The 25,149-nt window shown below is 47.0% G+C and overlaps 9 protein-coding genes across 9 annotated transcripts; 3 read left to right on the forward strand and 6 right to left on the reverse strand.

Moving 5' to 3' along the window:
* Positions 1–386: 386 nt before the first annotated feature.
* Positions 387–2,066, forward strand: I302_100650 (uncharacterized protein; the record flags this gene model as incomplete). Its single annotated transcript, XM_065869116.1, has 7 exons — positions 387–479; positions 578–739; positions 851–892; positions 952–1,008; positions 1,071–1,120; positions 1,273–1,552; positions 1,761–2,066. The coding sequence occupies 7 exons, from the start codon at positions 387–389 to the stop codon at positions 2,064–2,066; spliced, it is 990 nt and encodes a 329-aa protein (XP_065725188.1).
* A 528-nt stretch (positions 2,067–2,594) lies between these two features.
* Positions 2,595–3,577, reverse strand: I302_100651 (uncharacterized protein; the record flags this gene model as incomplete). Its single annotated transcript, XM_019190665.1, has 4 exons — positions 2,595–2,837; positions 3,170–3,225; positions 3,409–3,466; positions 3,554–3,577. 4 exons carry the CDS (start codon positions 3,575–3,577, stop codon positions 2,595–2,597), a joined length of 381 nt encoding a protein of 126 aa, XP_019047413.1.
* A 400-nt stretch (positions 3,578–3,977) lies between these two features.
* Positions 3,978–6,185, forward strand: I302_100652 (flap endonuclease 1; the record flags this gene model as incomplete). Its single annotated transcript, XM_065869117.1, has 12 exons — positions 3,978–3,990; positions 4,064–4,125; positions 4,204–4,238; positions 4,401–4,478; positions 4,565–4,667; positions 4,784–4,847; positions 4,923–5,032; positions 5,087–5,137; positions 5,198–5,350; positions 5,402–5,803; positions 5,871–5,935; positions 5,999–6,185. 12 exons carry the CDS (start codon positions 3,978–3,980, stop codon positions 6,183–6,185), a joined length of 1,323 nt encoding a protein of 440 aa, XP_065725189.1.
* A 764-nt stretch (positions 6,186–6,949) lies between these two features.
* Positions 6,950–9,408, forward strand: I302_100653 (homocitrate synthase, cytosolic isozyme; the record flags this gene model as incomplete). The annotated part of the gene is made up of 10 exons (XM_019190667.1): positions 6,950–7,162; positions 7,244–7,265; positions 7,382–7,442; positions 7,617–7,780; positions 7,951–8,292; positions 8,454–8,512; positions 8,578–8,735; positions 8,809–8,943; positions 9,015–9,243; positions 9,328–9,408. The coding sequence occupies 10 exons, from the start codon at positions 6,950–6,952 to the stop codon at positions 9,406–9,408; spliced, it is 1,464 nt and encodes a 487-aa protein (XP_019047415.1).
* Positions 9,409–9,835: 427 nt separating this feature from the next.
* On the reverse strand, positions 9,836–11,187 carry I302_100654 (uncharacterized protein; the record flags this gene model as incomplete). The annotated part of the gene is made up of 3 exons (XM_019190668.1): positions 9,836–10,067; positions 10,282–10,481; positions 10,867–11,187. 3 exons carry the CDS (start codon positions 11,185–11,187, stop codon positions 9,836–9,838), a joined length of 753 nt encoding a protein of 250 aa, XP_019047416.1.
* Positions 11,188–11,707: 520 nt separating this feature from the next.
* Positions 11,708–13,119, reverse strand: I302_100655 (uncharacterized protein; the record flags this gene model as incomplete). Its single annotated transcript, XM_019190669.1, has 8 exons — positions 11,708–11,797; positions 11,914–12,003; positions 12,144–12,231; positions 12,346–12,409; positions 12,684–12,743; positions 12,812–12,867; positions 12,985–12,990; positions 13,079–13,119. 8 exons carry the CDS (start codon positions 13,117–13,119, stop codon positions 11,708–11,710), a joined length of 495 nt encoding a protein of 164 aa, XP_019047417.1.
* A 622-nt stretch (positions 13,120–13,741) lies between these two features.
* I302_100656 (uncharacterized protein) lies at positions 13,742–16,471 on the reverse strand (the record flags this gene model as incomplete). The annotated part of the gene is made up of 10 exons (XM_019190670.1): positions 13,742–14,240; positions 14,300–14,460; positions 14,520–14,629; positions 14,686–14,836; positions 14,896–15,061; positions 15,221–15,724; positions 15,783–15,878; positions 15,945–16,012; positions 16,073–16,203; positions 16,390–16,471. The coding sequence occupies 10 exons, from the start codon at positions 16,469–16,471 to the stop codon at positions 13,742–13,744; spliced, it is 1,968 nt and encodes a 655-aa protein (XP_019047418.1).
* Positions 16,472–17,097: 626 nt separating this feature from the next.
* I302_100657 (uncharacterized protein) lies at positions 17,098–19,146 on the reverse strand (the record flags this gene model as incomplete). Its single annotated transcript, XM_065869118.1, has 3 exons — positions 17,098–17,712; positions 17,835–18,282; positions 18,494–19,146. 3 exons carry the CDS (start codon positions 19,144–19,146, stop codon positions 17,098–17,100), a joined length of 1,716 nt encoding a protein of 571 aa, XP_065725190.1.
* Positions 19,147–20,074: 928 nt separating this feature from the next.
* On the reverse strand, positions 20,075–23,842 carry I302_100658 (uncharacterized protein; the record flags this gene model as incomplete). The annotated part of the gene is made up of 4 exons (XM_019190672.1): positions 20,075–20,469; positions 20,579–21,353; positions 21,425–23,632; positions 23,723–23,842. The coding sequence occupies 4 exons, from the start codon at positions 23,840–23,842 to the stop codon at positions 20,075–20,077; spliced, it is 3,498 nt and encodes a 1,165-aa protein (XP_019047420.1).
* Between the last annotated feature and the right edge of the window lie 1,307 nt (positions 23,843–25,149).

The raw sequence follows: 25,149 nt of genomic DNA on the forward strand, positions 1-25,149 counted from the left end.
AGTTTGTATCTGTGAAAATTGTGGGGTGTCTTGGTCAAATGTCCATGCAATCACACTTATATCTCCTTGAGACTCGTTCTCCAGAGATATGCAATGGGTTGCGCGGAGCAGGAGCAATTGAGTAACACCAAAAGCATGAGAAGGACAGATCCTCCAGAGAGGAAAGGAGTTCCAGAAAGTGGCAGAGATCGCTGCCGCATCATTCTGGGGCGCCACAACATCAATACTCGTGTTTTGGTATTTTGACTTCTGAAATGTCATGTTGATTGATTCGGCCTATCGAGCGTACACAAGTGCTTGGACAAGGATAAGCCGTACCGTGTAAGATAACCCAAAGTAGCTGTCAGTCTACCTCATCGTCAGATCTGTAGAAGAGAAAAGAAAAGATGGAAGATCCTTCAGGCTGGTCTTTGACCGAATCTGATCCTCAAGTTTTCACACAGCTGTTGAAGGACCTAGGTGTCAAAGGTCTACAAGTGGTAAGCCAATTTCCAGCATTTGAGAGACACGAGTAAAAGTGCTGCTATCTGTCTCTACTTTATCAGTAGATCACTCATCTCAATTCTCCTTATTGCAGGACGACCTATACTCACTGGACGAAGCGACACTCTCAACCCTCAAACCTATCCACGCCTTGATATTTCTCTTCAAATATGTCGAGCCCTCTGCCTCTGACTCGGAGGGTACGAGTGGAGTAGAAGTAGATCCGCTAGATACGGGGGTATGGTTCGCCAATCAGGTAGGTTCATTGCACCTTCGCATAGTTCGAAGCTCTCTTCCTTCTGCTCGAAGGTCATGACCTACCATACACAGGATGGAATAGTCGCTAATTGATCTGATGCGCCTCTAGGTCATCAACAATTCATGCGGTACCGTAGCTGCCTTGAATGCTGTGAGCTGCTTTGTTCTTACACCGCTTGCAGTAAGCGTACAGCTGACATCGGTTGAAAGGTGATGAACATCCAACCTCAGTCTTCTCAGCATCCTGATGAATCGATAGAGCTAGGCGTGAGTGAATCATGCGATACCCACTCGTTGATGGAAGCTGAACATCCCCCAATCGGTGATAGGAGGAATTAGGTAACTTGAGAGAATTTGGAGCAGGCATGGAATCGTTAGAGTGAGTCTTTCTCTCCACCAGCCACACGGCACTTGAAGTGCAGCAGATATCACCTCTCCTGCCAAACTAGCACCATCATATCAATCAGAACATTGATAAATGTAACCACCTTATCCCCCGACACGCTAATACAAGATATTGTGTACCCACAGCCTAGGCCATCTCGTCTCCTCCTCACCGCACATCAGAGAAGTGCACAACTCCTTCTCGAAATCCTCCCCCTTTTCTATGGATCCCTCCGCCTTCCCCGAGAGAGAAAAGGAGGATGCCTATCATTTCATCGCGTATCTACCTATCAATGGGATATTGTACGAGCTCGACGGGCTTAAGAGAAATCCCATCATGCATTCTCCGGTGGAGGAAGGTGGAGATTGGTTGAATAATGCTAGGGAGACGGTGGAGGGGAGGATAGGGACGTACCCTCCTGGATCTGTGAGTTGATGTTTGCGATTACAGCTCGTTGCATCTGATCGGTTCTTCGGCTATAATCAATGTCGCTATCATACTATTGATCTTACGCCTCATCAATGATACTAGAAGACTCTGATCATTCATATCACATATTTCTCTTATTCGTCCTTCTCCTACCGACGTTTCAAGTGTAGATCGATGCTAATGTTGATTTACTCTCCCAATACAGCTAATGTTCAACCTCCTCTGCATCCGATCCTCCCCTCTCCCCCGACTCCAAAGACAGCTCAACGACCCCTCCACGGCCCAGACCGAGAAATACCAGATCCAAGATCAACTAGAGCACGAGCTGAGTAAATCGAAGAGGGGGGATCTGGAGAATACACTCAGGAGGAACAATCTGTTACCTGTTGTATTTCAGCTGTTCAAGGGTTTGGGAGAGAGTGGGTTGGCAGGTAAAGCTGTCGAAGAGGCTCGAGCAAAGGGGAAGGATAGGAGGGAGAAGAGATTGGCGAAGGGTGAAGAGGACGATTGAGTGGAGTCTTATATCTACAGTCTATCTCAAGGGTATGAGTGCCAGTGAACATATCATGCATTGCATCGTGTCTCATCCGGTGAATGGCCTAGACGGATTATCATCCTAGCAGAACTCATGTATCGTCTGCACATGTACAGACAAGGTGAGATTTTATCATGGTACAGGCAAAAGCGGTGAGATCAGGACGAGAGAGAAAAGGCAAACGATCCTGCCTTGGTTCTCAAATCGTGAGCTAACTGGTGCCCTTCAAGACGATGCACGAAAAAGTGAAACGATGACACAGGGTGAACTTTGGATTAGTAGGATGGTCGATCAAGAAGGACAGAATGCAAGTTTGATATTGACCCAACGAATCACACTGTCATGCCGGCCAATCTGCTAACTCAGGATCAGTAGCTCACACTACCAGACGAGAAGCAATACTAAAGATATCCCATAGATATAGATTTCAATCAATCCTATTCATTTCATATGCATCCGCATTTTCCTCTTCCCAATATACTCTAGTCTACTAATTCTCCACGCTTAGTGGTGAGCATCAGCCTTAGGCAAATCCTTCTCCAAGAACTTCAAGTACTCCTCGGCAGACTCCCCGCCCTCGGCAGTAGAAGCGGCAGAGGCGGAGGCCTTGGGAGCAGAACCGCCAATGACGGGTTCCTCGGCGTCAAATTTGGATAGTTCAGAAGCGAGGTCAGAGGGGAGGGTTGGGGCTGAGGGCGCCTTGGGGGCGGAGTAGGTTCGGACGGAGCCTACGTGGGCGTCGGCGGACTGTGGTGGGTGGGTGGATGGGTGGAGTTAGCACGGTGTCAGATGGGCTGGGGATAGAGATTGCGGAGTGGGTGTGGTAGGTAGGATATAGAATGGAAAGAAAGGGGATGTGGGGATGATTTGGTTTTGAATGAATCGATAGAGATGAAGAGTGGGTCAATTGTAAGGTGTTATGGATCTTGGCGTGGTCAGAGATGGACGACGTGGGATTGTGGGATGAGAAGTAAGAAGAGTAGAGAGAACAAGAAGTTATATCCCGGTTAACAGTGAGAGAGGAAGAAACAGATGATGATTGCTTGCACAAAAACACGACTTCAAAACACCTAACTCACCTTGGCAGCAGGCTTGTAAGATTTGAGTTGGTTAACGTATAAATCTTGAACGAGGTCTGTATACACGCAAAGCGGGATGATCAGCACCTTGGCCATTCGTTGGACATGTCCCGATTAATCCGTCCATCCACCAGAACGCCTACTCCCAGCCACACCAACATCCCTTTTCCTACTTTGAACACCCCCACATCCCACATGCGCATCGCATACAGAGCTTTTGAAAAAGGATATGCACTCACCCATCTTGACAGCCGAGACGGTGAAAGATCGGGTGAAAGAAGGAGCAGCTCGTTGAGCCTATCAGACGTAAAAGGGCATTATATTAGCATTTCCATCTCCCGTGTCCGCATTTCTTCCACTGAGAATGTTGAGAGGGATACCCACGGTGAGTCGGAGGATAGAAGCCATCTTGATGTGCTTTTTTTGCTTTTGGTGGTATGAGTATAGGTAAAGGCCGATATATCTAGATAGGATGGGTGTGGTGAAGATGGTCTAGGGCAACAAGCAACGACGACCGAAAGGGTTAGAAGAGAGACGGAACAGACGGATACAATTGCATGTGGGATGCCTAACACAGTTTGACGGCCGAAGATTACTTTCTCACGCCTATTAGCAAACCTTTTAGCGGTGACCTCCGCCTTTTGTCCTGAGACGCGTTTATTCGATGGTCAGCCATTCTTGGGTGGTTGTAATGTCGTCACGTCCAATTCAACATTTCAACCAACATTAGTATAACATTACTTTGGTGCATTTGGATCCATACAGATTCATCTCTTGCTCATCTAGCATCTGACAAGACCAACAGAAGATGGGTATCAAAGGTGAGCTTCTTACTTGCAGATGGCGTCTTTGCCCACCTCATGAGAGGAGCTGATGTAAAGCTTCATAAATCAGGTCTTACCGCTCTTCTGAGCGAGAACGCTCCGAGATGTATGAAGGAACATGAGATGAAGACTGTGAGTTATTCATTCGTACCAAACAGCTTCCCCTCTTATCGTCAGTTGGAGTAGATAAGCTGATTTTGAGGTGTATAGCTGTTTGGCAGAAAAGTAGCTATCGACGCTTCCATGTAAGTCTTGATATTCCTTCCTCCTTTTCCACCTATCTGTCCAATGAAAGGAGGAAAGGAAGGAAGGATACCTTAAGCTTCCTTTGACAGATTCCAGAGCCTGCAGAATTTGCTAATTGTCCTCTATCTATTGCTGACAATGCACTACCTGCCGACTTTCAGGTCAATCTACCAATTCCTCATTGCAGTACGACAGCAAGACGGTCAGATGTTGATGAACGAAAGTGGAGATGTGACGAGGTGAGCTAGGCACTTCTCTATCTATGCTCCTATCGCACAAGGATCTGACTATTACTATGACACTTGTTAATATCGCTATGATGTAGTCATCTCATGGGTTTCTTCTACCGTACGATACGAATGGTAGATCACGGTATAAAACCTTGTTATATCTTTGATGGTAAACCGCCTGAATTGAAGGGTAACGTGGTATGTATCTACTTCTTCAAAAGATATCACTTTTCCTCCTCATCGCCTTGTGTCACCTACCTGCCAGTTCTCCAGTCCCAGATTGAGGGCCAAGCTGATTATGCGACTCTCGTCAGCTCGCAAAACGATTTGCAAGAAGGGAAGAAGCCAAAGAAGGTGAAGAGGAAGCTCGAGAAACTGGTATGTGCCCTTCTCCGTCAGCTTGGTAATCATGGTTCCTCGGCAGATAAGAAGCTGATGTGCGGGAATACATAGGTACTGCCGAAGATATCGATAAGCTCGCGAGAAGGCAGGTAAGAGTGACGAAAGAGCATAACGAGGAGTGTAAGAGATTGTTAGCTTTGATGGGTATCCCTGTGGTGACAGTGAGTCAGCTGCCCAAGAAGTTGGTGTTCGACCATAGCTGACGAGAGTGATAGGCACCTGGAGAAGCTGAAGCTCAGTGTGCCGAACTTGCACGAGCGGGCAAGGTGAGCTACGAGGATGATACGACAGTGACAAGCGCATAGCTCATATCGCTCAAAATCTAGGTATACGCCGCCGGATCAGAAGATATGGATACTCTCACTTTCCATACTCCCATCCTCCTTCGGCATCTCACATTCTCAGAAGCTAAGAAGATGCCTATTTCCGAAATCAATCTGGATATCGCCTTACAGGATCTAGACATGACCATGGATCAGGCGAGTAGCTGGTGGTCGAAAACGAAGTATCAAGCTGACAATTGCATACAGTTTATCGAATTATGTATCTTACTCGGATGCGATTACCTCGAACCATGTAAAGGAATCGGACCCAAGACTGCCTTGAAGCTCTTAAGGGAACATAACGGTTTAGCAGGAGTAGTCAAATTTGTGAGAGGTAAAATGGCAGAGAAGGAACATGAGAATCAAGCGATTGCCTCGTCTCAGCACGACGATGATGATTCGGATAGGGAGAGTGAAGAAGGTGGAGGAGGGATGATGGTTAATTCTGATGGGGAGGAGGTACCTGTCAGTAGTCCCGTTAAGAAGTCACCAGCGAAGAAGAAGAAGAAGGTTACAAGTTCGGGGATGCAGATTCCTGAACATTGGCCTTGGGAGGAGGCGAAGCAGTTGTTCATCACGCCTGATGTGGTGAAAGGGCCGGATCTGGAGGTGAGACATACTTCATCATTGAATCAATCATGTACATCGCAAGGGATGCTGATGGAAACGCGAACAGCTCGAATGGAAAGCACCCGACGTAGAGGGGTTAGTAGAATTCCTGTGTCGAGATAAAGGGTTCAAGTGAGTTAGCTAGCGTAAGATCATTGGTAGGGTGACAACTGACATGATGCATGTGAATCGTAGCGAGGACCGAGTAAGAGCGGGAGCAGCGAAATTAGCCAAAATGTTAGCTGCGAAACAGCAAGGTAGATTGGATGGTTTCTTCACTGTTAAACCCAAAGAGGGGGGTGCGAGTAAACCTGCGGCTGGGGGTAAGAGGAAGGGGGATGAGAAGGATAAAGGTGGAGCTAAGAAGAAGGGCAAGAAGTAACTTGGTTTCACATTGACACGATAATATTGTATGTATAATCTATAAGTGACCTGGACGACTTCGTGACTTCATGGCTTCATGGGACATCCTCTTCGATCTTGGGTCATTTCGCCATGACTAAGGCAATGGGTGGATGAGCTGTCACGTGACCCAGACCCGTAAATTCGATTGCTCCTCCTATCAAACTTGCCTGATTAAGTAATTCTGAGCCTGATCGGTGAAAATACCGGTGACCTCCAAAATTCGAAAATCAAAAAATCATATTCGAAAAGGCGTTTGAATTTTTATACGAGTACGAGTCAAACAGCGAGTCCATCTTCGGGGTTCAAATCCATGGACATGACATGAGAATGAGAATGAGGAGCAGCAAGCGAATTGTATGTATGAGCAGGTGGAGTGGGATGTTATGCATGGGAGCATGGTCGTAGCTACGCAAGCAGTACATGAACGGGATCCATTCAGACTCGGGTGACTCGCGTAATTCATAATTCATACGAGTCGAAATTAATTGGATCATCATACTGTTGAACTTCTTACATAACGTCGGATTTGATTAACAGTCAGAGCCATTGAAAAAAAGAAAAGGTGAAAACTTGCTTCTTCAACATCATCATAATTATACATCATACATAAACCTAGAGATACATCCCAGCATAGAGGTATCATAACATTAGCAATAGCATAACACCCATAAAAGCTACTTTACCAGCACCTACTCCATCTTATCTCTCATATACATACGCGCTTAAAACTAAAACACCAACATGTGCCCCCCACCTGACCAACCAGTATCCTCAAACGGAACCACCGAAGAGATGGTGCCCATTATAAATGATGGACCTCACATCTCGTCTTCATCCAATGGAGAAGTCAAGCGAACAAATGAATCGACAAGTCAACAGCCCCCTGCTGTCAAGTCGCACAAGGGGTTGTACGGACGGGCGAGCGATTTCTTGAGTAATACTTCTAATTGGAGTGTGAGTGGTCTCCATCTTAGGTATAACGACAAAATTGGGTATAGAAGTGAGACGCTAATGATGGTGTGGATATCCATGTAGATTATTGAATCTACCCTTCGAGGTTAGTTTCAGTCTTCACTTCTCACTCTCATCATCGTGTTCCATACTGGAATCGATCCGGGGTCACGCGAGGATAAAGAGACAGACGAGCTGATGATTATCTTCTTAATACCACAGAGGGAGAACAATTCGCCAATGCCTTCTTCACGCTTGAGACCAAGATCAAGATTGCTAAGATGTGAGTTTGGCCTACCCGCTTTGCATCATCAGAAACCATTGTCATTCATGATCCCATGTTCCATAATATCTCTTCGCATCCTGATTCCATGTTTCACCTATGTCCCCACTTCATCTCGGCCAGCCCCCCAATTAGAGGCATGATCTACCGATACTGATACCTTGCAATCCACAGGCTCGACGAATTCGGTGTAGAGTACATCGAACTTACTTCCCCCGCTGCCTCACCAGAATCAAGAGCCCACTGTGAAGCTATTTGCAACTTGGGTCTCAAGAAGACCAAGATCTTGACTCACATTAGATGTCATATGGATGATGCCAAGTTGGCTGTTGAGACTGGTGAGTGTGACTTCAGCTATTGACCAAGATGTATTTGTACGGGTGGGATGATCATGCCCCCTATATGGGAAGTAGAGGAGTAAATCATTTGGACGACATAGATTACTCGACGTGGCCGAACCAATCGCTCTGCATAGTATAGTAATCATAGCTGACCATATCGCCCACAGGTGTCGACGGAGTAGACGTCGTCATTGGAACCTCCTCATTCCTGAGAGAACACTCCCACGGAAAAGACATGACATGGATCACCAAGACCGCCATCGAAGTGATCGAATTCGTCAAGTCAAAGGGTATCGAGATCCGATTCTCGTCCGAGGACTCGTTCAGATCCGAGTTGGTCGACCTGTTGTCCATCTACCGAACCGTCGACAAGATCCACGTCAACCGAGTGGGTGTGGCCGATACTGTTGGTTGTGCCGACCCTAGACAGGTGTACGATTTGGTGAGAACTTTGAGAGGGGTGGTTAGCTGTGATATCGAGTGTCATTTCCACAATGATACTGGTTGTTGTGAGTGGTTTTCTCTTCTTGGTGGCTTCTCTCGTTTCTCTTCATCATATCTACCCTAGCTGCTGTCTTCTTCGCAATACCACCATCTAGTCGCTCGATGTTGCCATGTTCAACTGTATTTGGTAACTTCCTATGCTGACAATTTTGTAAATATTTATCAGCCATCGCCAACGCCTACGCCGCTCTCGAAGCTGGTGCCACCCACATCGATACCTCCATTGTAAGTCAGCTGGTCGTGCCTGCAACAAAGCAGCCGCAGTAGCTGACATCTTCGTCCAATTTCAGCTCGGTATTGGTGAGAGAAACGGTATCACCCCTCTTGGTGGGTTGATCGCCCGAATGATGGTCGCCGACCCCGAGTACGTCAAGGGCAAGTACAAGCTGTCCATGCTCCGAGAGTTGGAAAACGTCGTTGCTGAGGCTGTCGAGATCTCCGTTCCTTTGTGAGTGCTTCGTCTCGTTACATATGAGAAGGATGGTATGAGTACTGACCTGGTTCATTGTCGGCATCTTCAGCAACAACTACATCACCGGTTTCTGCGCCTTCACCCACAAGGCTGGTATCCACGCCAAGGCTATCCTTGCCAACCCATCTACTTACGAGATCTTGAACCCTGCCGATTTCGGTATGACTCGATATGTCTCTATTGGGTGAGTACAGCTCATTTCCTGCCTCTGGTATCAAACGGCATGTCATGCTGATACTATTGGGTGGTTCATAGTCACCGACTCACAGGATGGAACGCCGTCAAGTCCCGAGTGGAGCAACTCAACTTGAACCTCACCGACGACCAGGTCAAGGATGCCACCGCCAAGATCAAGGAGTTGGCCGACGTGCGAACCCAATCGATGGAGGATGTCGATATGATCTTGAGAATCTATCACACCGGTATCCAATCGGGTGATCTCAAGATTGGACAATCTGCCGTGTTGGACCGATTGCTCGAGAAGGTGAATTTGGGGTGTATCCACATTAACATGAATTTTTGCAACTGCGTCGTGGGATATAAGCTGATCTCTTTGTTGTACTTGCAGCACATGCCCTCGAGAGAAGCTTCGCCCAATGGAAGTGCCAACGGAAACAAGCGAGCAAGGATCGAAGGTGCCACCGCTTAAGGTGTAATGAGGATAATGTATCAAAGGAAAAGGAATAGAAGTAGAGATGAGGGAAGCTTCTTACATCACATCGAAAAGGATCAAAAAAGGTTATCGAGATTTGCGTCAAGTCTTGGAACATGCTGGATCCGATAATTCTGTTTCTATAAGTATCAACGTTTTATTCATGCTCTTACATATGCAATGCATCTGGTCAAGTTATACGGAGTCACACGAGTGTTGCGGTGTCTATACAAACAAGTTAACGTCAAAAGATGCCTAAGGACCTTGTCAAGAAGGGCAGCAGTCATTGTTGACTGTGTAGAAATCCATCTGGTCACATTGCGTCTAAAAATTATCTCAGAGTCCATCTCTGCAAAAATCTTTCTGCCAATAATACCACACCCTCCAATATTGTACATAAACCCTTGTCACTCGCTATCGTTCGTTATACCTTCTCACAAACTTTAATCGCAACTTTACACCCCGCCCCTATAATAGCAGATAACAAACTATGTCCCGGAGCCTTCTGCGCACCCTCTTCTACGGCCGTATCAAGATGCTCTAGCTCGTCGTCTCGGAATTCCTCTAGGATCTTAGCCATGAGTGGGAGGGAGGGGTGAGGGGCGGGAGAAGTGGGGTCGGAGGGGTTGAGCAGGGGTTGGAGGGCTTTGAGTTGGCTGGGTAGGTGAGGTCAATAGTTAGCGATGGGAGAAGGTGATGTGGCTAGATAATGGATAACTCGGTAGTTCCATGTATCCTGTCTTCTGCGTGTATATGAAGAAGAACCATCGGAACAAACGATATCCGTAGAGTCGACACTTCTCGAACAAGATCTTGCCTGATGGCTCCTTACTCTAACGAGATGTAGCTCTGAGAGGAACAGTCACTCACTCGTCATAATGCTCCCCTATGACCGTCTCAACAGCCTCCGTACAAGCCATAGCAGCCTCCTTGGACATCAGCCCTGTACTAGCCCCAAGACCGAAGGCCATAGCTTGCCAAAGGGGGTATAACATGGTGGGTCTAGCGCGATGTTGCGTTTGGAGGTGGGAGAGGATTGTCAGGTGATGCCGCTCGTTTTCCCACATTTCCTGTGACAGTAGTAAAGTGAGATTAGCTTGGGTATTTCTTCGTCGAACAGACGGGGAAGAATGTGAGCTCGAGAGGGGATATGATATGAAGGAATGGTCAATTGCAATTATGAGTATCGAAATGACGATGATGATCATAATCATATATTCCAAATATTGATATCGAAATCATCATATCAAAGCAAAAACAAAAGCAAACCAAAAGCAAAAGCAAAAGCAAGAGCAAAAGCAAGAGCAAAAGCAAGAGCAAAAGCAAGAGCAAAAGCAAGAGCAAAAGCAAGAGCAAAAGCAAGAGCAAAAGCAAAAGACCAAGACAACAAAACAGGACAAAACGAAACAAAACAGAATCATCCATGCTCCCCTCTAAGAGTACAACCTCACTCACCTCAACCTGCTTCCCCGTCTCCTTATCTCCCTTAACATCCATAGCCCACTTCTGACCCCTATAGATCCAATTCGCACCCAGCTCGCCAGCCTGGTCCACCCGAATTATCGAATCTATAAGTGTCCTCTGCTCGGGCGTGAGGTCCGGTGGCGTCGTGGTGGTTGCTTCGGCAGATACCACCGGTGTCGTCGAAGGAGAAGAAGAAGAAGAAGGAGATGGGGGGAGGTAGGCGTGTGAGGCTAGGGTGCGGGTATGGGTGAAGAGGCGGGAGGGACCTGCTCGGGCTGAGGAGGTGAGAGATCGGGAGAGGATGGATGACATTGCGATTTGGTTGTTTCTTTCTTCCTTGTCTTTCCTTCTGATATAGGCACTTGCTCTTGTTCAGGTTGGATGCCTGCCGGGTGTTATAGATGGAGAAGAGGAATCTTGGTTGGAGAGTGTCGTTGCAAGGTGTGTTGAAGGTGGTTGCAAGAGGGAAAATCTTGAACTCAGAACAACGATCGATCCATCTCAACTGAACATTTCCCATTCCTCACTGATATTTGCCATTTCCGCCGGAATGACCCGACTTTTTCAACAACCACATCTCTCGAATCTACGCAAGTATCAAGCAATAGGTGACACGCTCTCAAAGTACAATGTACAGACAATCCTGTCCAGCACCATGCCATATCGCTTGTTATACATGATGCATAGTTATTCAACCCCCGGGAACCGAAAGTGCAACTCATAAAAGCCTATATGCTGAATATCTACCTTTGCCTCTTTCGTGCTCTCTTTCGTATCTTCCTGATGGCGATTGCTTTGCTCTTTTATTGTTGGACTTGTACAACATGATAGGTCAGCTAACATCACTTTCATCAAGACAAGCGAAAGGAAACTCACTAGGTTTGATCTTGAAATGAAGGGTGATAAGAGAGAAGATGAAGCACTGTTTGCGAAGCGAAGCGAAGCGAAGCGAAGCGAAGCGAAGATAGTCAGCACAAGGCATCCATCCACTACGATTCGACTGGCAGCTAGCTATTCTGTAATCGCAGATCAACCCACCTTGAGATCTTGCACGAGGTAGTAGAACACTCTCAGACCCTCTGCATCGGACGATTCATTCACATCTGCCAATGAACCGATTTTCGCGGTCTAAGAGAGGTGTATCAGCGATTTGCGCCTGTAGTTGTTGTCTTCGTCACTCCATAAGATCATACTCCACCTCTCAAGTCGACCTCATATGACGAGAACGAACAACGACGGTTAGGGAGGGGGATAGACGCCAGACCCACTTCAAACGAGATATGTTCCTTATCTATTCTAACTTCCAACTCCTGTTTACCCACCACGTTCTTCTTAGGCCACGCCACGTCGTCTTCTCTGTGAGATGAGGCATGACATCAGTATCGTTGTAAGTTCGAAAGAGTCAAGGTGCCTACATATACAGAAAAAGAGAGGGAGGCAGAGGCAAGGGTCTGATGAGTCGCTACTCACTTGGTAATTTCACTTTCCCTCACGATCCTCTTCAATTCCTCCACTACAGCCGGGCCAATGAACACTGCAAAAGTGGAAAATAAATCGTCAGTTAATAGATATCATGATCTCCGGCCTTGCCTCTAGGTCTCAAACGTTTCTTCTTCTTCGTGTCCCGCCCCCTGCTCTCAGTGAATGTCCAGACTCTAGGAATCAATGGCCCTTTCCCTTCCTCCATATATCTGCACTTCTCCTCCCATCTCAAAACTCCATCGCACATCGATAGTCATCGACCTCTCCATTGCCTCCTCTCCCATCTCTCCCCATGAGCCAACGTCCAGAAGCGAAACCACACCCACTCTCTTTCCTAATCAAACTATCATTCCTATAATTCGAGTTATTCGCATATCTAATTCGGCCTATAGTCCAACGAGGAGGAGTCAACGTAATTCCAGCTTCCAGGTTATCTAGATGGGAAATCACTTACCATGGGAATATTCGAATTCCAGGAACTCGTGCCCATGCATACCTTGATGTCCTGTACTGTTTGAGTTACATCAGAACAACAGATTAGCAACTGTCCTATCCTTCTTCCCTCTTTCATGTTGTAACTCTTCGGTGATCTCGTAAAAGGTGGGGATGAAGGATGGGAGGGCTTACTAGTATCTATAGCAGGTATATCATATCAGCTACTATTTTATGACCACAACACCACTCAAATGACATTAACATCGACAGGTAAACGACAACTCACCGGAGGTAGAATGGATCTCTCTCTAAATCTGCTGTGGCCATTTTGATGGGTGTTTCTCCTAAGCTCGATCGAATATGAAGGGGGGTTGAAGTGATGTCTTGAGCTTGATCTGATGCTACGTTACTTGTAGCTGTCCTAGTTTATTGTAAGAGTGATGTTATATGTATGATGAGGATGATCAACTTGACCTATGAACTCATTTTCGACATTATGATAGAACATTGAATTGACATCAAAGGTGACAGTGACCACTCGGTCCTTATATGGGTAGCTCGAATAGATTTGCGACCGCTCAGTGAGCGATCTCGATGTGGCACTTTGACATTTTGACATTCAGACAATTTATTTGCATAATCATTCACGTCACTCCTTCATCTTCTGCTTCTGCTGAGTCCTATATACCAACTACCCAACTATCCAACTACGAGAAATGGGAACAAATCGTTCAGTCGTGAATTGTCAGAAGACTAAATAATAGAGCCAATGAAATTACGGATATGAACATCAAATGATAGTAAAAATAATAGGAATATATGTCGTTTCTGTTTTCTTCTTTCCCGTCCACTTCCACCGTTTCCTACCCCTCAAATCCTGCTCCCATATATTTCTGGTTGTTCCTGTCTCCATACACCTCTACTTTTCATCCCCATCTCATCAACGCCCTTAGAGCTCGCTCTTAGCAGACTTGGAAGCCTTGGCACTAACGCTGCTCAAAGAAGCAGAGTAAGACGAAGCAGACTTGCTAGCTGACGATGCAGATGAAGCAGCGGCGACAGAAGCGGATGAAGCAGACTTGGAAGCTACAGAGTAGGCACTGCTGAGCGATTTCGAGAGCGAAGCTGAAGTTTCAGCGGCAGCTTTGGATGCTGAGACGGCAGAGAGTGACCATGACTTGGAGGCGGAAGAGGCTGAGAGCGAAGCAGAATGGGCGAAGACCGAGGCAGCGGAAGAAGCTGATGAAGCAAGGGAAGAGGCCGAAGAAGAGGCGTAAGAAGCAGCTGAGGAAGCTGACTTGCTAGCGACGGAGGCGGCGGAGGTCAGTGAAGGGTTGTTGGCGGATTTGGCGGCGACGCTTGAAGCGGAAGAAGCAGCGGATGAGAGACTGCTAGAGAGGGATGAAGCGGCGGAGGAAGCAGCAGATGAGGCCGAAGAAGCGGAAGAGCTACGCGAGGAAAGTCTGTCATCAGTCGGGCACCTAATTAACGACTCTGCTAAACTTACATAGCGCTAACGGAAGCAACAGAGGCGGCAGAGGTGGCACTAGCACCGTAGTAGTTGGCTGCAGAGCTGGCGGAGGAGACAGCAACTTCGTAGACGGACGAGACGGAAGCGTAGGCCTTGTCAAGTTTCTCCTCGGCAGTCAACTTGGAGGCAGTAAGGAGCTATGTATGTAGATTGTTAGTCTTGGATCCTCATATGGCATGGAGTCAGTGTAGCTCACCTCAAGGACATGAGCGAGTTTCTCCTCAGCAAATTCAACACCACCAGAGATAGTCTCTCGGATAGAAGCGAGGATTTGCTCGACCTTGTTTTGGGATTGGACGTAGTGAACTAGCGTAGAAGAATTAGTCAGTTGCATGGACGATTCACAATTTGCTGCAACTCACTTCGAACCTCGTGCAAGAGCGAAGGTCTAGAGGTGAATTTAGTGTCATCAATACCGTAAGATCTGAGTTGAGCTCTGAGTCTAGCGTCGGGCCAAGCGAGGTAAGGGGCATTGGTGTTTTCCTTGTACTTTTGGGAGATGAGGTTTACCAACTGTTCGCATCATCGTCAGTTACAATCGACATGACCAACATGTTCTCTGAAAAACTTACTTCATCTCGCTTAGCTTCAACATCAGACTTGAGGTAACCGTGGTCAACGAGCCAAGATCGGATTTCAGAGTCGTACCAACCGGACCAGACGGTGTTCTTGGATCGAGTGTAGTGTTCGCTGAGGAGTTTCTCGTATTTCTCTTTCTTGAGCTCGGCGGCGTCTGTGCTGCTGTTGTTGAATCGTTAATACCGGTGTTGAAGAAGAGGATGAAGGATATAAGAGAGGTTTTGTCAATTTGACACCTGTTTCGCATGTTCAATCGTCGGGATACGAAGAACAGCTGGTATAGGAGGAGGGAGGGGAAGAAGGGAGAATGAGACTCACATAACACCTTCAGAGATCAACCAATCTCTAGCTTGGGACTCTGACCAAGTAGAGTAAGCAGTGTCCTTGGCATCGTAGTAGTTGTTTTGCATGAGCTCGAGGAGCTTGTCTCTAGCGGTGGGTTCAGGGTGCACGATACCATGTTCGACTAACCATTCGTGGATGTTGGAAGTTGACCAAGCCTCGTAGATTGGTGAAGTGGCCTTGAGGTAGGCTACTCTGACGTTGTTGAGTAAAGCAGCCCGACCGGTAGGAGCAGGAGTTGAGATGACATCGTGTTCCTCGAGCCAGGTTCGGAGTTGGTTGTCGTCCCAGGTAGAGAAGACGTAATCCTTGGTATCGTCGAATTTCTTTTGAGCTTTGGCAGATGCGTAAGCTGCTTGGGAAGAGGCAGCGTAGTATCCTGATGAGATGGATGAGGCGGCACCGTAGCCTGCTGACGAGACGGATGAAGCTGCTTGGTCGGTTGGGTGACCGTAAGCGGCGGTAGAAGCGGCGTTGGCTCTGGTAAGCAGAAGAATAGTCAGCTGGTATACTAGGTGGTGAGTTGAATCTAACTCACAGTTGTCTAGCTTTGACCAAGAGAGCTTCTCGGTTGGAAGAAGGGGATACGACTCCTTTCTCCAATAACCACTCTCTCAATTGGCTTTCGGACCAGCTAAAATGGTAGATTCCACGTCAGTTGCCATGTTGGGCAATCTTCCTCAGACTCTGATCAACTTACGTTTCGAGCAGAGCCTCGCTGTAAGCTTCATAGTGAGCTTGAGCGGATCCAGCAGCGCCGGCACCCCACTAGGAAAACCCATAAAAGTCAGCTATCGATATTCATCACGCATTGAAAATTCAGCTCACCTTAGCAGCGGCGTCAGCGTTCTCAGCTACCTGCTTTTGGATTTCAGCGAGAGTAGCAGAGTCTTTAACGGCGATTCCCTGTTCCTTGAGGAAAGCTACCGATTGATCGAGCGACCAGTCCTCGTAGACGGCTGTATGGGTTCATGAATGGGTGGCGTAAAGGGAAGATCGACCAACAGGGTTGGGTATGAGGTGATCATATGAGGTTTTAGAGGTATAAGAAGGAGGAGGGAAGGGAGAAATCAGAGAAGGAGAGAAGTTGGGTCAGCTCGATTCAAACTTGGAAGCAATGCAACGTAAGCCCCAGTGTCACTCACGCTTATCCTTGCCGAACAATTTGGCTTCACCCCCCGCAGCGAGGGCGAGAGCAGTGATAACTAGGGTTTTTGATACTCTCATGATGGTCTGTGAGTTATACTAATGGCTACAGTGATGAAGTGATCTTCTCTCGTTATCAGTGATGATGATGATGAAGAAGAAGAGAGAGATAGGTATATGGATGAGAATAAAACGTAAAGGAGGAAGGGAAGGAAAGAGATGGTAGATGTTAAATAGAGTAGTGCTGGAATGCAACCTGTAGTGTTACTGGTACTGGTAGTGGGAATCAAGTTGACCATCAAAGAGACTGTAGTGATGTCGGTAGATGACGTCAATGCGTTTGTTACTACTACTGTAATGACGCGACTACCACCATCACTGGCCATGGCGACATACCATACTATGTACCATATAACGGATTTGATCCCGTTTGTGGCGGTTGCATCAACCAGCCATCTCCTGCAGATACAGATCTTGCTGAAATGGAATGGGTGATCGAGAGAAAGACAGACTACAAGAAACAACAATACATGAACTGCAAGATACTTAATTATAATGTTTGATACTATGTGATTATAAAGTACTACCAAAGGTATGAATCAAAGGAAGTGACAAAAGCCCAAAAGACAATGTGTAACTCGCACGACAAGTACTGACAAAATTAGAAGAATCGTATATCACGTTAATCATGCACTCTTCCTCCGTGGTTAAGCCTGATCATCCCTCTCCTCTCTCTCCTCTCTCTCCTTCTTCCCTCCTTTCGCCTTAGTCTTCTCCTTCAACCCATTAACACCCTCCCTAGCGGTCTTCTGAGGATTCTCCAGCGCCTCAACGCCCCTCTCCAATCCCCCCTTTACCTCACTCCCCTCACCATCCCCATCCTCTTCCTGTTCGGCAGCCCGTCTATCCAAATCCTCTTCATCAGAAGAAGAGATCGATCCTCCATCATCGCCCAGGGAAGATACACTGGAAGTCTGTCCAAATACCAGATGATCTCCCTCCTTACTCTTGACTTTCCTCTGTTGCGACTTGATCTTATCTAACTTATCATCATCACAAGCCATCACTCTGATTTTCAGACCTGGGAAATTGGCTTTGAGGAAATCGGTGAGGACAGGTATGAGTTTTTTGTCGGGTCGGTAGGTCCCACTGTCATTATCGATTATGAGCTCGTACGCCGATGGGTCTTTTGGGGGATCTTCTTTGGGTGGTCCGTCTGGAATGGGGTCGGGTGGATGGGTGCGTTGGTGTGAGTCGGCAGAGGATTGGTCGGGGTGGGAGAGACGTCGGATCAGGAATTCACCGGACCATGCTATGTATCGCTATGTGAGGTGAGGTAGATTAGCAATGACCAGATGCGGCAATTTCGAGGAGAGAGTGGGGAGAAAGAAGGGGTCATGTCATTCATCATACTAGTCGCAAATACAGAATAGACCAAACTCACATTAACATCCGAATGCATCGTATGTTTACTCAGCAAATCAATCCCAAACTCCTTCCCCGTCTCCGTGAACCTCAACAGCCCATCAAGCGTAATGACATAGGTGAAAATCCTACCACCTTGATCATAATGACACATATCCAAGAACTTCAAGGTGACCTGCTTCTTCAGATCATTTCCTTCATAGTGTCCATCCTCGCCTTCATTGGTCTGTTGAGACTTGCCCTTCTCTCCCTTACCAGACTCCATCTTATATTCCCACTCCCCATACTTAGTCTGTCTATCGAAATTATATATCCTCTCATGTTGATGATGCAGCGCTTTGTTGAGTACCCTCCCTCTCAGTCCAGTAGCTTCGAACATCCCTCCAACGAAGGTTTTGAATTCCACATATCGGTGATACAGCTCGTTCGGGACTGGGCCGGTAAGTTGAAGTTCGTTTGCTTGGAAGCTGGGCGGGAGGGTGTAGTGATTAAGGAGTATGGAGAGATCGTTGAGACATTGAGATTGCGAGCAGGTATAGGAAATACCACATCATCATGGATGATACAGTCAAAATGAGGGTAGACCAAGGAAGAAAGACAAAGAGACAATATCAAACAATCAGCAACCACGTTACATCCTCACATCCTCATCTTTATCTGAGAAAATAGTAAACTCACTTATACTTCTCAACCCCCTTATCATCCTTCCCCTTAACCCCCGCCAACCGTCCAATAAGTGGACTATAATGCACCCACCAGAACTGACTAACAGTATAACTCTTCCCCACATCCATCTTCTCCGGTGTTCGTCCAAGTACCTCAATACTCAATACCAACCTCGCGTGTAATTCCCGTCTTCCAACGAGGTGACAAGCCCATCTCGCCCCATATGCTCTAAGGTCCGCACCGGTTTTCTTCACTTTATATTCCTGTTTCACTATTCCCTTCCATCCTTCATCAATATGCCCCGTCGACACCTCAACTTTCCCCAGACGATCATCATGATCTGAGGGATCTTCATCGTATATCCTTGCGCTCAGATCCAACCCATCGCCAGGAATTCCAGCAATCACCCAGGAGGATTCCCAGGAAGGTTCGAGACATTTCCTTATAGTTTTAGATCTCCAACGGAGGTAGGGATCATGCGAATGACGGACTTTCTGGGACGTCTTTACTTGGGCGAGGACGAAGGGGTCCGCTGAACCGGAGCCGAAATCTGCTACGGGGAGGTTGGACGCCGAGTGGAATGTGATGCGCACGGTGTATGTTGGTCCGGAGGAGGGGGGGACGGGGGTGGGGTCGTACCCCCCTGCGGGTTTATCGTCGCCCATGGTTATGGTAGATTAGGTGGGTTGATTGTCGAGTCACAAGGCTGTGTTGAGGAATGCTCGGATGCTCTGTCAAAGTGTGAAGAAGTGATTGATTGGATTGATGGCGGATTACAGATTGGAGAGTGAAGATGCAGCAGGAATGAACTAGCTTGCGTGTATGTAGCCATAAGAATATAAGTGGAAGAGAAGAGAGAAGAGCGATGATGAAAGAAAGTAGGTTGAAAACAAAGCAGTACGAAGTACGAAGATAGATTTGACAACCTAAAAATAAAACAAAGGAGATTAAGCTTACTCGCACCTAGCCGAAAATTGTTCAGTACAGTACTCGTATTTGTAAACAAAGATGACGTCAGCTTGAGCGTGAGCGTGAACTTACACTGCACTCTTGCTCGTATCGCTGGTCAAGTCTCAACGAGTTGCAGTGTTCCAGTCAGAGTCAAGTCATGTCGTGAGGATGCAGATGCAGTGGTGCCAATTCCATCAACCCCACAAGACGGTCAGAGGGGGAAGCTTGGTTTCATGAAAGGCACATCATTTGGCATTCCTGTACAACGCTGCTACTCACTTGGCACTGATACTTTGCAATACTGTGTCCGGTATCTGTTTGTCCCTTCTGCATATAACATACACGTAGTAAACAGTCAGTGTGCAAATTGAATCAAACAGCTGCGAATCAAAATGATTCGACGAATGATTGAATGACAACCAGCTCGCAGAGTCGTCCTCGTCTCTCACGGCGATCAATCGTACCATGAATAATCTACCTTGTATTTGTTGCATGATCTACTAACGTACGCTATAACCTAAAAACCTATCTCTGTATGTATATATAATCCTTGATCCTATCTATATATGTATATCTATTCCAATGATGATGGTACAACACCCACTACACCCAATCCCCCTAAATCGCTAAAGAATAAGTAATCTACGCAGCATACCCCATCTGCCATTCACCTTCCATCTCCCTATAAACCTCATGCACCTCCACTTCTCCTTCCTCCAGCACCTCCTTCTCCTCAATCACGTACTCGCTCCCCCTCCCCGACATTCCAGAGGTAGATACCTGCCCCAACATCCCAAGGAGGGAACTCATATTGTTTAATACCGGACAGGTAAGATTGGACATTCCTCCAGAGTTTGAGGGGGTGGACGAAGAAGACGAAGATGAAGAAGATTTCAGTGATCTGAGTGAGGGGGAGGTACTCAGACTTCCCATGGACAAGTGAGAGGGGATGGTGAATGCTGTTGTTATTGGCGATAGGGGATGTCTGGCGGAGTGAGCGATGGGCATTAAAGTCAGGCTGAACAAGTTTGAGTACCCTATCGATAGTAAAAGCAAAAGTGACAGTATTAGCTGATATACTCCTGACACCTATATCTTCTGACAAGACTCGAACAGCAGACAGTCATAGTAGGCAGTAAAACTCACCATTCCACCCACTCCAATCCCTGACCTCCCCAACCTTCCCCACCCCACCTTCCCCCTCTCCCAGAACCCTCAACGTCGAAACCCCCTTATTCCTCTTATTACCCCCGACCCCGAACAAGCCAGATTTCTCCTGCACACTCTGACCAAGAATCACAAGATCATCAAAAACCAATATCGCCAGTACCTCCTCCTTCTTCTTGTGGGTCTTAATGCTCGGCGTACTGGGTCGGGAAGTAGAATAGTAAGAATTGACATCCATGAAGCTTGATGTGGAAGATGGCGACCTGTTTATACCCGGTCTAGAAGGTGATGGGGAAGAGTGTTTGGTTATGCTATTTGACCTTGAGGGGGGACCAGAGTAGAAGGACGATCCATTTGACGATACGGAGAATGCACTGGTCCTCGAGGGGGTGAGGGAGGCAGAGAAGTCCCAAGGAGAAACTGAGGGAGCAGAGGAAGATACGGAGGATGAGATGGATCCTCTTGAGGAATGCATTGATCCTGCTCTGGCTCTTGCTCCAAGTGCCGAAGAGAGATCTTTGGAAGGTGGGACTCTGATTACTTGTCCTTGACCTAGTAACTTCCTTCCTCGAATGGCAAGAGTGAAATCCTCGGGTAATCCCACCAGACGACTCTCCAAGGCTTGCAGTTGCTCGAAATCCTCTTCTCGCGCTTTGGTAGCTTGTAAATTGAGGATGATACTTTCCGTCGTAGAAAGAAGAGATAAGATCTCAGGATGTACAGGATGAGGATGAGGAGTCGCGTCGAGTAGACGCTACGTACATTCACTCTCATCAGCTCGTCCATTACACATTTTGTGCCTTCTGTAAGCAGCTTTGAGCTCACCTTCAAGAACAAAGGATACTTGGTCAACCTCTGAACAGGCTTCAACAGCATACTACCCAGACTCATCGACCCCAAGACCTCCTCTTTCATCTGCATCCTCACAAACTCCCCAAAGACACTATCGGGATCTCTAACATTCTCTTCAACAAGACTAACGACACTTTCGAACCTTATCAAATACCATTCGTGAACTTCCAACCTCTGTACCCAATTCTTGAAGGTCGATACGAAGTTGCCCACATCCAAGATATCCGATCGTCTTCGCATATCTCGTTCCGTCGCCGAAATGACTCCATGAGCATGAGCAATACATTCGAGACAATCGAATAAGTCGGTGATCTTTCCAGGTATACCGTCTATCCACTTGCCCTGTGGAGTTTTGAGCGGAATGGCGAAAAGCCTCAAGACGGTCCTCATGCTTTTAATGAAAGTATGTTCGGTCTCGCACATCTCCCAAATGATTTCCTGCCGTTTGATCTCCATTGGCCCATAGTTCTCCAACAGGCGAGTATATATCTCGTCATTTGGTAGCGAAGATCGCCAAGTCGATGTAGGCGTGACAGGTAAGATGGGAGAGACGGGTTCGAGGGACTTGGAATATCCTGAAGAAGCCACTTCGAATACTTCTTTCCTTGCTCTGGTGGCTGGTCGGGGTGGCTCGGGCGTACGAGATAGTAGATCAGAGGACGATCTGAACTGTCTAGGTCTTCTAGGTGGAGTGGAGTTGGGTTGTTTTCTCGATCCCGAATCTCGTCTGACAGGGGTGAAGTCGATCTTGGGCGAATTGAGGGTAGCAGTACTGGGCGATGTGCATATTTGTCTGATAGATTGTTGGGATTGTCGTCTCGGTTCAGGCCATCCATGAGATTCAGCGATCTCAGGTTGAATGACTGATTTCGTTGATTCGAAGGGATCGTACTTCATCGGATGAGAGATCGAATGGACGGGACTGGCAAGTACCTCTTCAGACGAGGAAGACATGATGAATGATTCGTCTGAGCACTCCGACTGAGGCTCAGAACCGAAGTTGAGATGATCGCTACCACTGCCACTTGTCCAATCGTACGATCCAGTATTGTTATCGTCTTGCCTTTCCTGGTATTGCGGTTCTGGTGAGAAGAGGTTCTCTTCAGATACAGTGTTCTCACTAAATGACCAAGGCTGATTGAAATCTAAATTAGCTACTAGACCTCTCAAAGCTGATAATCTCCTCTGAGCAGAATCGCGCTTTCTGCCACCTAGAGTGACGGAAGCTGGTTCTTCCAAAGCGGATGCCAAAGCTGTACTGGATTCGGGAGCAGTCGTGATGGTAGGTTTCGACGGGATCTCAGTGAAGAATGGACGAGGTGTGGAAGCTGGCGAGACAGTGATTGTGGAAATTGAATCTCCAGATGGTGAGATACTCCTTGAGAAACTGGTTTGAGGGGGTACCAAGTCCGATTGTGATTGAGGCGTTAATGAGATAGGTCTTGGGGCGAGTAATGGTGACTTTCTCGGGTTCGACGCAGAAGCAGAGGCAGGTGAGGGATATGCTGAAGTGGCTCGTCTTGCTGGTCTTGGTGGAGTTCCTCCAGGCGAAGGGATCGTAACAGTTGGTCTGGTAGATGATCTACTGGGTGTTCGTTCATTTGTGGGAGAGGATGCCGAACCAGTTATAGGCGGAGTAGGCAGGCAGGCCATATCTTCTAGACTGGTATTTGATTTACTCCCATACGAGACTGAGACTGCCCTAGATCTTCTACCTTCTCTACTGACTACGATCTGTACTTCGTCGGTAAGACCCAATCCAAGACCTATCCCGTCTGAAGTGTAATTCACTGCCACTCGTTTGGACCTGAGGCTGCTTGCCGGGGAGGCGTAAGGAGATTGGTGCAGTTCGGGTGTAGTGGCGATTGATAAAGGAAGGGCAGGAAGAAGCTTTGAGCTGGATTTGGATGTTCGATGGGTTCGCACGGGAGGTGGTGGAGTTGAAACCCTCTGTGAAGTCGTGGAAGAGGAAGATGCAGTGGAAGAAGATGAGGAGGAAGATGCTGATCGTACAATGGGAGATGAGGTGAGATGAAGTGAAGGTGATGCGGGTGGGAAAGGGATACCGTACATCGTTGACGTTGCTGGTGAAGCTGATGGGAGAGGCGGTACAGGTGGTGCTGCCCTGTGAGGGGAGAGTACATGTTTTGATGATCTTGTCATTGAAGTATACGGGGATATCTGAGCGGTGAGAATAGTGAATTAGCAGTGTCGTTATTGATGATCAATGAATTGCAGAACGGGACAAGGGATGGTGAGACTAGCACTTACAGGATTATCCCATTGAGGTAACGGGGGAGTATCAATAGAATGGAATGATAAGCTTGAACAGGATCTACTATTTGGTGATCTAGGCTGTCGAAGAGGTGGTGATGAGAATGAGTTTGGCATGATGGAAAGATGAAAGACGAAAGCGGTGAGGACGAGAGTGAAACAAGGGTCAAGGGCGTAGGTGATCTTTGTCTGTCTAAGAAATTGATTGTCTTTGTGTCTCTGTGTGTTATCCTCTTTGATCTAAAAGGGGATCCGATTACGGGAAGAAAGAGGATGATCAATCTTGAGTCTGATTCATCTGAACCATATGTCCTGATTCAAAAGATGTGATCTTACCCAAAAGCAGAATGAATTATCAAGGGAGTCAAGCCTGGCTGAGTATGATGTAGTGATGATGCTCTTCTTTCGGTAATGTTGTTGTTTACTTGATGGATGTACAGCCCGATCGAAATGCCAATCGAGATTGATATTGATGGGGTTGGAGCGAGGTGAGAGGGGCAGGGAGAGGTGGGAAATTCCAGTCCAGACCGGTTTATTATTTTTTCACACCACGTTTTTCCCTTTTCCTTCTTTCGACCAGCTAGTTCCAGTACCCGATTATCACTAGAGGTAACGTGTGCGATTGTTGTTGTTGATGTCCAGCCTTGAGACTTGAGACACCGCCCAAACGAAACCTATCTTATCCGGAAGGTAGGGGTTGATATGATTGATCGATGACGATACCAGATCGTCGATATACCGTGTCGTATCCACTTGTGTAAATGTCGATATGCTATGCTATGCAGTATCAGGCATCAAGCCTGGTAGAATGAGAGTGAGAAGGAGAAAACCGAAAGAAATGATGAGAATGAGGGGAAGTGATCGATAATGCCTTTGGAATCATGAATGATTGATCCTCCTCTCTGACTGAAACCTAAATAAAATAGTGATCAGCCAGGAGAGTGAGTAAGATGATTGACCGATGAGAATCGTCTTTCAAGAAAAGGGTACTCACATTCACAAAGACAAAAGACACACCATCCGCCATTATCATCAATCTTCGGATGAAAGCAGTGTGAATTGTGAATTGTGAATTGTGATGCTACATCCCCAATCACGAAAAAGGGGGGTGAATGATATTTGATTATTGATTGTGTCTGTGTGATTTCGTTCTGGACTTTCAGTGTTCCTGTCGCAGCTCCTTTGATGATCCTGCATGAGATTAGCTTAGCTCGTACAGTGTATGATGTATGATTATCGGCAAGGGAATATGAGACGAGTTAGCACCGTTCATCATGTCCGTGTACTAGTATAACGAATGGATCAACGCGTCAAGCAGACAAAAGAATGATGAGATTCAGCAACCACCCTCAGACGGATTAATTAATCAATAAGGAACATGGGATCAAGCACAGCATCTTACTGATGAGGTGAAGAGAGGGAGG

The sequence above is a fragment of the Kwoniella bestiolae genome, chromosome 1 (genome assembly GCF_000512585.2).
Source record: "Kwoniella bestiolae CBS 10118 chromosome 1, complete sequence".
Lineage (NCBI taxonomy): Eukaryota > Fungi > Basidiomycota > Tremellomycetes > Tremellales > Cryptococcaceae > Kwoniella > Kwoniella bestiolae.